The sequence below is a fragment of the Accipiter gentilis genome, chromosome 23 (assembly GCF_929443795.1).
Source record: "Accipiter gentilis chromosome 23, bAccGen1.1, whole genome shotgun sequence".
In the NCBI taxonomy this organism is placed as follows: Eukaryota; Metazoa; Chordata; class Aves; order Accipitriformes; family Accipitridae; genus Astur; species Astur gentilis.
Genome location: NC_064902.1, coordinates 17,923,704 through 17,937,433, shown reverse-complemented (window position 1 = coordinate 17,937,433; position 13,730 = coordinate 17,923,704). Strand labels below are relative to the sequence as shown.

Below are 13,730 nucleotides of genomic sequence, written 5' to 3'. Positions count from 1 at the left end.
GTCTAGCGAGGGAATCCGAGTTCTGGGAAACATATCTTTTGATTGCTGATGTTTCAGGCTAGAAATCCATGGGCATTTTAATGTAAGTTAAAATACAGCTAGTTTCAGAAATTGAGTAAACTCTTTATTTTGGTTTATCTGTTAATTTCAAGTTTCCTGTTTATTTTGCACTGACTCTGTATTTCTAGCTTTCATTCCCACCTCTCTGATTTTTGAACAGTGTATTGTATGTTTGGTGAGGATAGTTGGCAGTTGGAGTGGGTACCATGGGGACAACTGAAGACTAGGGCATACAAGAAAGTAGAGTTCGCTTGTAGTTCTGCAGCAACCATTGGAAAGCCTTTCTGTTGCTGGAGTAGGCAAAATACAGCTGTGCTATCTGAAGAGCCAGCTACTTGTGCAATGACTTTGATGTTCAAACTTATTGAATGGCAGCAACGATAATCAGAAAGTCGCTTTGGATTATGTTAAGCTGTGGCCATGAAATCCTTTAATTTACAAAGACCTTTGGTTTTTTCCCTTGTGAACTTCTGAGGTTCATGTCAGCATCACTCAGTGATTGAGCACTGGCTAAGACAGGGATCTGGTCCTTTTGACAAGTGTAGAGATGATAATTTCAGTGCTGGTAATTCTCAGTGCTTGATTCATAAAATAGCTGCTTAGCCTATTGCAGAGGAATGTTTTGAGGATAAATAGATTACCTGAAGAAATGCAAAGATTTTTAGCAATAGAAGGCATGGAAATACATGAAGACAGTTGGATTCATGCATGGTCATGACTGTGATTGTACAGTTTGTCACTAGTGTTTCGGTGTCAGCTTTATCTTTATTGTGTTGAGCGTATAGGACATCACCTGTTGTATTTTCTCTTTTTGCCTGTACATCAGGCAGGGACAAGCTCCAACTTGATCTTGCTGTGTGGTTTGGGGAAAAAAGAGTAATGTAATCTGTGGGCAAATTGCACTTTAATCCGTAATTGTGCTATGAATATGGACTTGGCTTTCAAACGCACTCTGAGTTTAAACTGCAGTTTGACTTTTATTTAGATAAATGCTTTTGAGTTCATAGTGAAATGGATATCTGCTGTAGGCTGGTATTGATTTAAAGGTCTCTTGAGTGTTTTAAAAGACAGTAGGGGCTTACAGGACAGCATATTTTAAAACTAGATGCTTGGTTAGGTTTTACACTCCTGTGTAGCTTCAGGTCTCAATTCTGTTAAAAGCCAGCCTGTGTTGTTGATTTGTAGAGCCTTCTTTCACAGCAGGTATTGGCAAAAACCTGAGCATTTCAGGCAAGATGCAAGGAGCCGTCTTCCGAGCTGGCTACTCTGAAATGATGGGGAACAGCATGTGCATGAGAACTATGAAATGGTTCCCATGTGCAGTGGAACGCTTTGAGGACTTCCCATAAATGCATTATAGGAGGGCAGGTGATCAATAACTGCTTTTTAGCTTGAAAGAGGTGTGTTTTGCTTCCTGCTAACCATGCAGAGTTGGTAAGCTTCGTAGTCTTTCAGGTCTTGGTATTTGTAAGATTGCTGTGGACCTAGATTTCTCTTTGCATTACCATGAAGTGCAGTGTGTTGGCACGAGTGATTCAAACAGGAGGTCTCCATCTATGCTCTTCTGCCAGCTGCCCTTTTTGTGTGTCCCTCGGCTCTTGGGTCACGTAGCATGGATAAAAGTTCAGTAGGTGCCTCAATGACTCAGGTCCTGTTTACCAGTTTGGGCTCCAGACCTGCCCGGGTTCTGTGGGCTCAGCTTTAAAACAAAGAAAATACACAAAACAGGAAAGATTGGTGAGTTTTCTAGTCAGACTGGCTTAGTGGTCTGAATAAGCAGCTGAATGTTTGAGGGCTTATCTAGAATCAGGCCATGAATCTTTTGGGTTATGTTCAGAGGTGCGGTAAGAGGGTGTAATCTCCCTTGCAGAGGAGACAAGAGGGTTGAATTTTACCCAGGATAATATCCCAGAGCAGGGTGTGGAGCAGAGTAAAATTAAAGTAGGTCCCCCTCACAATTTCCTTGCAGCTTATTATTGTGGTTGCTTTTCTGCTACCACCCATCAATTTGCCTCCTCCCTCTTTAGATTACACACTCAGGGGAAGATGCCAACACTGCATACATCATGTTAATTAGGCCATTTGTTAATTTCTGCATCATTAGTCACTTGGTCTTAATTGATCTGTGCTCACCTGCTAAGTGCCTAGCTGCAGGTTTGACCTGTCATGTGTGGTGTGCTGATAGGGTGCATCTTGGAGGAGAGGTTTTGCTGTTGCACCATACGATGTTACAGCAGAGCATGGCAAAGCTCTTGCTTGTGGTTTTTGGAGTCGGTACTTTATTTGCATTATTTTGGCTGTTTGCCGTCCTTAGCAGTCCTCGCAGTGCATTCCTTCCAGGAGGAGCACATTGAGCTCTAGCTGTGTTTCCAAACAGGGATGTCCTGCGAGGCCGGTCTGCTCTCCCACCAGGCTGTTTTCAGATAATAAAGCACAACCTATTTGCCATCCGTCAATGGAAGTGCTATAATATGATCTAGATTTGGACTGTTGGGTAGTTGGAAAGCACTGGTTGGGGTTGTTGAGGACCGAAGCGTGTGCTACTACATGACTGCCTGAAAGCTGTAACTGCCGATTAAAAAACCCATAATATCCTGTTAAAAAACATAGAATATATTCTACGGTTACAGACAGTAAGTGTACATACCTGTGTGTGTCCATTTTGTATGTAACACACAGTGGTATATAAAAATACTGTGTGAATATAGCTATAAAATATTTAGCAGAAGGTTTGTTGATTGTTTCAGTTCAGACTTTAATTTGTCAGCAAATATCCTATTCATCTGTGATTTAGTTTTGTGGTTATGAATAACCAATAGAAGAATAATAAATGTAATTGTCTAAAATAAAGACAAATTAAAACCACACTAATGCAAAAGAGAGAAAAGCTTAGAGAGAGCTAGATAACATTTTGATCACAGAACTAAACTCATTCACTCATGTATTCAGCAGAAAAGTGCTGCTCTACCATGTGTAAGTGCTCTCTTTTAAAAAAAAAAAAGAAACAAACCCACACCGCCCTCCCAGTGCAATCGGGAATAATTAAGACGACTGTGTTTTGCTGAGCACAGTAACTGCAGTATGCTGATTCCACTGTCTTTTATTTTAACAGAAACCTGAGCTACAACAAGTTGACGGAGATTGATCCTTCTGCCTTTGCAGGGATGTCGAACCTGCAGGAAGTGTAAGTATTCTTTCAAAGGTTTTAATTGTATTTTGCCAGGGCAGCTTGTGGGCCAGGAGGAAATTGTATATAGTTTCCCAAGACAGCACCTTCCTTTAGATAACTTGAATGAGCAGATCTGACTTGGTGTGGAGGGTTTTTTTCCCCTCCATATTGTATCTGTGCTGTTTTTTAAACTAATCAATTAGCAGAACACAACATCCCAATTAAAACAGCATAGCTGTTATTGGAAATCATTGGAGTTTGCCTCCCTCAGTCTTGTGCAACGCTCTGAGGGAACAGTTCAGCTGACACACCTGAACATACACACAAAGCTCCTTGCTGAAAGCATAACCCTGAAGCAAGGCAGAACAGCCTGGATTGTGATACCTGATGCCAACCTAACCCAAATCTCCCAGGAAACAAAGGTGTAGTGTAGTGGATAACAAAGCACTTAACTGTGTCTCCTCCTCTCTCAGACATTTGTGCTCCTTTTGGAACCAGAACAAATTCTGTTTGAAGTCTGCTAGGAGAGGCTGAAACAGCAGAGCTGTCTTCTGCTTTAGTGGGAGAAGAGAAGGAGCTGGCGAAGGTCTGAGTGGCTGTGCCAGACCCCCCTTGCTGGTAAAAGAAACCTTGTGTGGGGAATCACAGGATTTCCTAGCTCCTGATCTGTGCAAATGCTCAGCAGTTACACTCGCAGAGGAGCTGTGCTTGTCAGCTCTTCACAGTGATTCCTGGGGCTCTGATTTTGGGTTTTGAAAAACGAAAGTGACTAAAATTGCAAGCGGTGGGTTGAGGTAATGAGCTCGTGTTTGAATGTTGAATCGCTGGCATACTTGAGGTTTGGGCTGTGTTTGAAGAGCTACTGATGCCTCATGGGAAACTGAAAAAACATTTCCTTTCAGAAACAATACTGTGCTCTGTGTATATCATGCATTTTCTCTTGTCCTCTGTTTTCATTAAATGTTGGCTCTGGGGCTTGTGGAGGGGCCGGATCCTGTGATTCTTAAATAGGCAAAAGGGTTTACTACAGTGGGAGTTCTACCTGACTGATGCCTGCAGGACTGGACAATGGGAATTAATGTGGCATCTTTCCCCTGGCCTGATTGCCCCTGGCTCTCCTGCTTACCCTAATAGGAGGGTCTTGCTAGGGATCATGATTAAGTGAGGAATATGCATCAGGAGTGACTGCAGTGCTCTGAAATCAGTTCATTATGATCAACCTAGAGAGCAGTCGGGGAGGTGAAAGTGATGCAGGTCAGCAAAACACTGCCTGTAGGTTCTGTTTTCTCAACTTCTCTTTAAACTGTGGAAAGCCTTAAATTGCTCTGTGCTTAAAGAAGAGAATTGCAGCCTTGATCCCATGAGGCTTTAGAATTATCCTAACATGATTGTGGCTTAGCAATAGCTTTTATTTGTGGAAGTGCCTGAGGGCATGTGACTTCAGGGAGCATGGGGCTGGGAAATGTGTATGGCTTCTGATTCCTTAGGTAGGGAGCTCCCTTGAGCAAAGAGCTGCATGCATCAAGAGCAGGACAAGCCCTGCACTGAACAGTCAGCCGCTAAAAAAAGATGTCAGGGTTTGGGGGAGGTAAGTAATGCAGCCCGCAAAGTAATGGAGCCGCTTGCTATGTCAGAAAGGCAGGGTAAGGGAAAAGGGAGAGAGCAGAGGAGTGAGTAGGAGTGAGAGGGAGCAGTCAGAAATGGGAGACTGGAATGGAGGCAGAGGTCTGGAGCAGAGCCTGGAAGGCAGGCTCTGGAAAGTGTGAAGGAGAAGCTCTATTAAAAGCCCTATCTACCAATATTGGTTGCTTTTGAATAACAGCTAAACCACAGACCACTGAAATAAACTGCATTTCACAAAGAGAACCACATCTGTACTGCCAGAGCATCTCCTTTCTGAGTTTTTTTTTTTTTAAGCACTTTACAAACATTCATGAAATAAGCATCGTGCTGTGGCATGTCTTGAGAGCAAGTCAGTGTTTTGCTCTGCGCGCTGTGCTGGGCAAACCAAGTCACCCTCGGGGAAAGAGATTGCCCCAAATAATAGATGCATTGATAAGACCTGAAACCTCCCATGATGCTTCAAACACGGTGCCTGTGGTTCCTGAGCATTACAGATGAGGCCCAAAGCTCTGTGTGTGTCTCTATGTGAATAATTAGTGTGATATATTTTGAAAACCATTTGTTTTGCCTTGATTTTAAGAAAATGTCTGCAAACCAAAGCTTCGTAGCTTATCTTGGATGCTCTGTTTTGCTTTACTGAGATTGTAATAGAGTAATAGCTGTATTTACCCTATACTTTTCCCTTTCCCTGGGTTTAGGCAGTTGTTTGTGGGTTGTTTTTTTCTGTTTGAGAAGCTTTTTTTCCTTAAAGGTTTAAGTCTGTGGGATGAAATCTAGTGGCTCAAAGTAGTATGAAACCCTGTGATCCCACATGCTCTGAAACAAATAGCTTTGTGCTGATGGAGGCTCAGGTGGCAGGGGCTGGAGCAGAACATTACTTTCTTTCAGGACACCTATGCGTTCCCTCATCCCATTTGGTGGCTCCCTCTAATTACAACCCCCAGGGTCTGTCCATTCTTGTACCTGGGTTGAAAGGGTGGGATGGAGGGTGCTGCTGTGGGGTGGGCCTTGTGGTCCTTTCTGGGCTTTCCTCAGGTCATAGGGATAATGAGATTCATGAAAGTGATGGTTGCACGGCTCTCGGGCTTTCCAAGCTCATTTGTAACAAAGTAGTAGTAACTGTGCTAAAATTCCTGCCCAAACAACTCACCTTTTATTTTCTAAAGTGCCTTTCACTGAAAGCTCTGGAGAGCTGTGCTATTTTTGAGCAGGCTCCATTTCAGCTTGACACCAGCCTGGCAACTGGACCGTAAATATTTTATACGGGTGGCCCCCCTCCTCCTCTGCCTTAGCATCCAGAGGCAGCAGGTTTGTGTCGTCAAAGGGGAGGGCTGGGGAGGAGAAAGGAGACTGAAAGTTTGAATTTGTTGAGCCTGGCTGTTCTGGTTGGGGGTTTTTTTTGCTATTTTTGCTATTTTTCTTGTTCCTTTACATGGGAGAAGGAGAAGATGAGATGGAAATCCCAGGCAGATACCGAGCTTGGCTGTCTGCATTGGCAACTGGTGCCTGTGAGCCAAGAGAGAAGATGAGGTGGGAGGACTACTTCTGACCTGACAGGAGGCTGATATATGAAAATCACACTTATGTCAGAGGAGGGTTTGACCAGTTGTTAGATGCTTGTCAGTGCTGGAGCTGCTTAACCAGAGCTGACCTAGGATAGTGGAGGGTGGGCCTAATTATCCTCCTTCTCCTGTGCCTTTCCAGAAGATGTTCAGTTGGATGTTAAAGAAAGCATGGCACAAATATAAGCATTTTAATAGTCTTTCCAGCTTGCTTTGTACCTTTGAAAGCTCTAGACCTTGCTGTAATATGAGCAACAATGAGCTTTTAGTTGCAAAGTGGTGCTCCTTGCTGAATTGCAATGCATCTGGCTTTTTTTCTCCTTACATTTTAAAGTACAGGTATAATGTCAGACGCAGAGACGAGGCTCAGGAAAGCTTTTATCCCAGCAGTGCCTGGAACTCCTCATGAAATCAAATATCTTGCCCGCTCTCGGAGGAGTCAGAAGGAAGTTCTGGGATGGATGTACCGCTGCCCTCTCCCACCTGCCAAAAACAGTTTTAAAGGAAAGAAAACAAACAAACAAACAAAACCCCAAACCGCAATTTAGGATTGCCCCAACTCATGCCCACGGCTTAGCACACCTCAGCTGTGCCACGCTCCCCTGCCTGCTACAGGATGCTCTGCTGCTCGCACCCAAATTGTGATCTTTTCGAGGTCCCCTTGCAGACCCCCTGTAGAAAGGGGATCAGTTTAAAAGCGGGCAGCAGCAAGAGACCCGACGAGGTTCTGCCTCAAGCGATGGCGGCCGGGGGTCCTGGGGAGCCGCCGTGTGCTGCCTTGCTCAGCCTGGCAGGGGCTCGGCTTTAATTGCTTCAGCATGTGGCGGCGGCGGGGTGGGGGAGCGGGCAAGATGGGCAAGAAATTAGGTAATTTTCAAGCAGCCAGACAAGTGACTGTTACAGTAATTAATTGACTAATTCACCATACAAACAAGGGCTCTTTAAACCAAGGAAGAGCCAGTCACATGGCAAGGATCTGTTTTCACTCAGAAAAACACTTCAAACATTAGGCCATTGAAGGGGACATTTTTGTACCAGGAGCAGGGCCCTGTCTGTAATTGCCATTAGCCCCGGGGGGCTGCATGGCGCTGGCTGGAGCAGGTCACCTGCTTTCGGTGGCATTGCTGCGCCCCATGCCAGTTTTTTGTGTATCTGTTGCTGGGTTCGGGGATTTCCAGAGCTTGGCCTGCTGTGGAGAGGAGGCCTGAGGCTGCCGTTCCCTACCGCCATAGCACGCTGCTGGGTCCCCACACCCTGGCCTGACATGGAGGGGCGAGTGGGGGCTGCCGCTTGGGGAGAGAGTTAAATTCACTGTCCTGAGGCAACGGGAGCCAGCTGCCTCGTGGCTGTGGGTGCAAATAGGTTCCTGTCTCAGGCTTGGCTCCATGACTGTGGAAAGTCAGGCCAATGGAGGGCCATGGCACAGTGCTTTCCTCGGAGGCACTTGACTTCACTTAAGGCAGCGGGTGGAAGGGGAAAAAAAAGCCTTGCTTTTGTAAAGAAGATACTGTGGGGTCAGTTATGGTGGCTCTCCTTTTAAAGGGTTGGGTTGGGAGGTTAAGGTGGGACTGTCAGAGAGACCCAGGCGAACCTCCTGAGATGGAGGCCTCTGCCAAAATGTCGATGTTCCTGGAGAGTCAGGGGCTTTCGATAAAGAAGTACCGTGGCCGTTCCCTGCTCCCGCTTGGTCGTAGGCTGCTTGCTTCAACAATTAATTTCTCTTTCTTGCAGGCGACTGAACAACAACGAGCTGACCGCCATTCCTTCCCTGGGACCTGCTGCTTCCAGCGTCCGCTCCCTCCACCTGTAAGTGACTGCTGCCTCTTTTGGCTTTTGACTTTGGGCTGTTTGTGAGGTGGGTTTAGCTGCTACCAACTGAGAGTTTTCATGGGTGTCACACCCACTTCTGCTGACTCTTCAGATTTTGTTATCAGGCTTGCTGGCACCGTAATTAAGAAACATCTTCTGGAGTAGTGTGATTTGTACGAGGTTGGGCTCAATTAATGTTGTGCTTATGCTCAGTAGTAACTTATGTCAGTAAACTTCACAGGTTAGTTGTGTGCTGAGTAAAAATTTTCCTTTTTTCTCATCTGCCTTTGGGTTTCAACCATTATGTCATACTTGTTCTATTAAAAGAGTATATAATTTCACCTTTTCTTTATTGTTCTCTTTTTTCCCTGGCCTTGTTCTGATCAATTTTTCTTTTTTTCTTAAAGCTAGAGACTATCCACATCTTAATCTTTCAGAGAACTCATTCTAGACCCATTTTTATCATCTCTCTCAACTTCTTTTTTGTTTGTTTGTTTTCCTTTTTTCTTTTCTTGTGAGAGCATGATTGGTGATTGTAAGGCTAGATCTGCAGAAGCTTTGAAGTTCCTAACATTGGTAGTTTAGGTGTGTGCAGAAGTAAGACACCTGAGAGCCCTTGTGTATCTGCCACCAATGATCTCAGATTGAGGATGCTACTGAAGGGAATGAATACATTATAAAATTAAACTTCTTAGTTCTTTAGGAGTGTGGATTTCTAAAATTATTTTTGCGTGTGTCTGCTTGTAATGGACACCAAGAAGGAATTTTGCTGAGGTATGCATGATACCTCCCAAGTTCCTGGGAAGGGGAAGTAGTTATAGCTGATATGGACTCCAGCAAAGTGCTTGAGCAGTTCAAGTGATGGCTTCCAGTGTGCATGGCCTTGCAGCATACACCCACAAGCAGGTGTCCATATTTGCCATGGATTTGCTTCTTGTAGTGGAAAATGCCCATGTCCATACCACCAGGTAGTTGGCCTCTCATGCTCAAAAGGCTCTGACTTACTCTGAGACAACCTTGATCTGTTGACTAAAAGTACATTCCTATTATTTAAATCAAGGACAGAATTGAGTGCGATGAACTGGCACTGTTCCTGCTCTTCCATTAGGCAGTGTTAAAATATGCAAAGCAGAACAACTCCCTCACTGTCTTAATTCAGTTTAAGGATCTTAGCTTCAAATTGGTGTCCATATCTTACTTGTGGCGTGAAATGAGTTTAGCTTTTATTTGAGATATGGTGCTTTTGATCTGGTTCTTGGGTATACCGTGTTCCTGGAGAGCTTATGAAGGGCCTAAGTGCTCCTCTGCTATCATCAGCGCTGGATCTAGCAAGTGTCTCTGTTAAATACATAAGTAACCACTTTGCCTCCTGGGTGGAGGGGTGGCTTGTGTCTCAGCAGTTATCAGACCTGTTAAATGTGTCACATGCAGTTGGTGTGAAACCATCTTGTTTGATTTCTGCCTCCTGCCACAGCCTCTCCCTGCTTGTGTGACCACATGTGAAGTCTGGATGCGTGATCTGGGGGCTGCTGGTTGCAGAGCAGGGCGGTAACTCCCTCCAAGCAGGGTCCCTTGTTTAAGGCACGATCCCCTGACATGAGAGGCCATCTGCCCGCCACTTGGAACTGAGCTTACCAGGCTGCCATATAACCCAGTATGTTGTGCGTTGGGATTCAAAAAGCTCCAGAAATCTGATTTATGGGTGGAAAGCTTGCATACAATTTACCATCCAGGATATAGTTTTAGGCCCCCCAAATCGGCTTTTCTTTCTCACAAAGTCTATAAATGATCCAAGTTTCACAAGCCCCTGTTGTTATTTTTGCTATTAATTTAGCCGTTGGCAAAGGACCAAATTGTTAGGGCTTTGGGGTTTTTATTCCTGAAATGAAATAAGCAGTTTGGAAAGGAGGAATAATGACTAGTGGAAGGCAGTAGATTTACAGCTCCTGAAATTTCAGAGTGGTGCAGAAGGAAGGGGAAGGTACAAAGCCAAATGATAAAAGGGCGGTATTCCAAACAGACCTGCTTAGTATCACTTTCCAGAAATCTGTATTGCTTTCCTCAGCTGCTACACATAAATAACTCTGATAGTGGGATTTGTAATGCTGCTGTCATACCTCTGCAAGAAGGATCTCTTTGTTTAGCTTGTTACAGAGAATGCCACTTTTTTTTCCCCCTTGCATTTCCTTTTAATTTTTATCAGAGGTAAAAATAATCTGAAAGATGTTTTAAAGTACCTGCTTTAATCAATGTTGCTGACTAACTCACATTGGAATGATTTGCTGAGGAAATGAAGCATTCTCCATCCTCGGGAGTCTTTTAATCAATTGGATGGCTTCCTAAAAGATGGTCCTTTAGTTCAACTATAGGTTAATGGGCTTCATACACAAATTGTTGGGTAAAGTTCTTTGGCCTTGTGTGATGTCAGGAATTAGATGATATGGTCATACTGGTTTCTTCTGGCCTTCAAATCTGTGAAGTAATAATTGGGGAGGCTGCCAAACCAAACCCAGGGTAAAGACTCATAATGAAGACTGTGTACTGAGAAACTGGTTTATGTTTAAGTATATAGTGTTACAGTGTATTCTTACTGCTAAAGAAAAATAAATACATTTCCTTTTTTTTTTTCAGTGTTTAGAAATGTGTGAAGTGTGTTTACCTCACAAACCTCTGAAGTAGGTTTTGTATATTGCATGTGGTTAAGTATTTGCAAAGGGCTGTGAATGTATTATAAAAGCAAAGGTTGTGTATTTGTCACTCAGAACAGCCCTTCTGAATGAGTTACTTCATCTCCTACTCTTCCTAAACTGGGGAAGAGACTTTTTCTCGTTTTGGTGCTGGGAGAAAGAAATGTGCCATACTGCCAAACTGAAATTTTCCGTAAAGGTGTTTTTTAAATAAGCTTGATGGCTTTGCATACCCTGTTTTAGGGTTTCCCATACCTGTCTCCATCACCCAAAACTTGCTTGACCGCATGTGTCTGTGGACCATGGGCCAGTTATGTATATATGTAAGCATGTGGGAATCTGTGGGAGAGAGAATTCTCAAGGCTTTCTGCAAATCTTTGGATGTTTCAGACTGCAGATGGATGCAGGCATAACATATGTATCAAACATGCAATGCCCTAATACACTGCCATGAAGTTTAGTTCAGTTTAATTATTCCTTGAAGAGTCAGTTTGTTTGCCTTGCACGTTGAAAATACTGCCAAAGTCGTTCATCTCAACAAGAGCAAACATAAGGGACTTGATAAGGCTTTTAATAGAACAGAAGGGAAAAATAATCTATGTACGGGTTACCAAATAAAGACAGACATTAAATGCAAACATCTGTTAGTGCAAACAAAAGCCAGGAAATTCAGCTGGGAGGGGGAGAGACTGAATCTGGATTCATTCCGAAATTACATCGGAGTAGCTGAGAGGAGAATCTTGCCTGAAATTCCCACAGCATTTGTAATTTAGCTACAGTTCCTAGACTTGGACATTTGGGAGTTGATGGCAGGATGTTTTCACTGACATGCTCTTGGCTGAGGATTTCCCTTCTCAGTGTTCTGCTGCAACTGAAGTGTGTTAACTCTGTTAGGCTCTCGAGAAGACTCTGTTACCTGATCTGGTGGGGAATGGGAGAATGGAAGAAACCATTCATTTGCAGCAGAACTGAGTCTGTTTATATCCAACTTCCTCGCTAACTTGTGTGGAGAGTCTCTTAGCCTTGCTAGCATGCCAGGTGGGAAGAGGACCTGAGCTGTAATCAGCTCTGCCTTGGTCTGTTACTGCAGGTTTCCCACAAACTGCTGTGCAGGCAGAAGCTCAGCCCTTACTCTGGGACCTGTCTGCCACTGCATCATCTACCTGCGTGTGAGTAAATGCATCCTGGAGGGCTTTTGGGATGTCCCCACAGGATGACGGAGGTGGATCTTTGTCCTCTGCCCTGGCTCCAAGCCGGCCAGCCTGATTCAGTCAGCATCCACCAGTGCAGGCACACCAACACAGGCTGTTACGCAGCTGTAGAGCTCAGTGGAGAGCCTGCTAACCAGACCCCTGAAGCAAGTGTGGTAAACAGACCATACTCTGTGCCATGTCCTTAGCTGGCTAGGAGTTAAGGAAGTTAACAGATTAAACACTTAAAAATAACTTTCCCTTCTTTCACTGTAGATCTTTTAAGCCCCCAACCATTTAAGAACAAAGGGGATAGTGACCCACAGCAGTCAGCTGTATGTTAGCAACAGTCAAAGCTGTTTGAGATGCTTTGGCCCCATGATCTTGCTCTGAATAAGCACAGACAACAAGCAAGTCAGAATAGGGATTTTTGGAGCAAAAGAGTGTGAAATAGGATTAGCTGATTCACAGAGGATGCAGTGACATTCTGCAGCATATTTATTGGGGAAAGCGAAATCAATAGGACTACTCTGCTGCCAAACTGAGCATAAAAGTCTCTTGAAGAAAATCAGTCTTCTTTACAGGCTCATTAATGTAAAGATCAATTCGCATTAAACTGTAATTAAACAGAGAGGGCTAATAGGAGAAGGGTAAGTGATCTACTGTGCCACAGGCAAAATATATCATGCAAAGTTTGAAAACTAAATACATGGAGAATTGGAAACTGGGAGTGGCAGGGAACATGCTAGGTCTGCTTGAAAGAACTAGTAAGCTCAGATGGTGATTGGGGCAGCACAGTCCTCATGAAAAGGAGGGTACTCTGTGGTGTTCCATCTAGATGTCGGGGGTAAGACAGGTCAAAGACTGTAATTTCTGCATCAGGACTAACGTTTCCGTTTGAACTGTGTGGTTTCTTGGAGCACTTTTCCTCCAGGTTTTGGGGATTTCATTATAATTCTGGTTAAATTGGTCACATCGTTAGTAATGTGACCCTTGTTTCTTGTCCGACTTTGGCTTTAATTTTCATTGTATCTCTTTAGACCCTTGTGCTGGATTAGAGTTGACTGGTCTTGGAGATCCCTAACGTGGCAGAATTGGGATCATACCATTCATAGTCCTCCTAGAGCTGTTGCCTCATGCTTTCTCATTGAAGGCTTGGGAAAGCAACTGTTATTTTAGTGCTGCTTGCACTGCTTCACCAGTGTTGTCAAATGGGGTTTGCAGAGCCCTTCTAAAGACCCATGTGGTCCATTAGATTCTTTGAGCTGCCATTTTGCTTTTACCTAAGACAAACATGTCTTGCTGTGTTAGCTGAAACAATGCTAGTAGGCACTGTACTCTGCTGATCCAAGTGTGATCTAGCAAATACACCTTGTTTCCTCAAGCTTTTCCCAGGAGCCGAGGTGGTGATATTGAGGTGTGTGACTCCAAGTCATCCTTGCTTTTGAAGTTAAGATGGTGAAGACTTGACTGAGTATCAGGAGAACCGCAGCTTCAGTTCCTGCCTTTGACTGCCTCTCTGGATGACCCCTGTTAGAGGAAAGAGCTCAAAACTACTGCATCTGTGCTGTTCATAGAGCTCAAGCCACGAGGTGTGAGCTCACTTCATGTTCCTGACTAGCCAGAGTAT

The 13,730-nt window shown here is 44.2% G+C and overlaps 2 protein-coding genes across 2 annotated transcripts in view; one reads left to right on the top strand and one right to left on the bottom strand.

The window, feature by feature from the left end:
* Window positions 1-13,730, bottom strand: part of SLC25A26 (solute carrier family 25 member 26) — a 171,758-nt gene that overhangs the window by 18,746 nt on the left and 139,282 nt on the right. The window lies entirely within an intron of this gene.
* Window positions 1-13,730, top strand: part of LRIG1 (leucine rich repeats and immunoglobulin like domains 1) — a 94,471-nt gene that overhangs the window by 34,373 nt on the left and 46,368 nt on the right. The window contains exons 2-3 of the mRNA XM_049826073.1: window positions 3,173-3,244; window positions 8,146-8,220. Of these exons, the coding sequence (XP_049682030.1) occupies window positions 3,173-3,244; window positions 8,146-8,220 (147 nt within the window). The remainder of the gene's footprint in view (window positions 1-3,172; window positions 3,245-8,145; window positions 8,221-13,730) is intronic.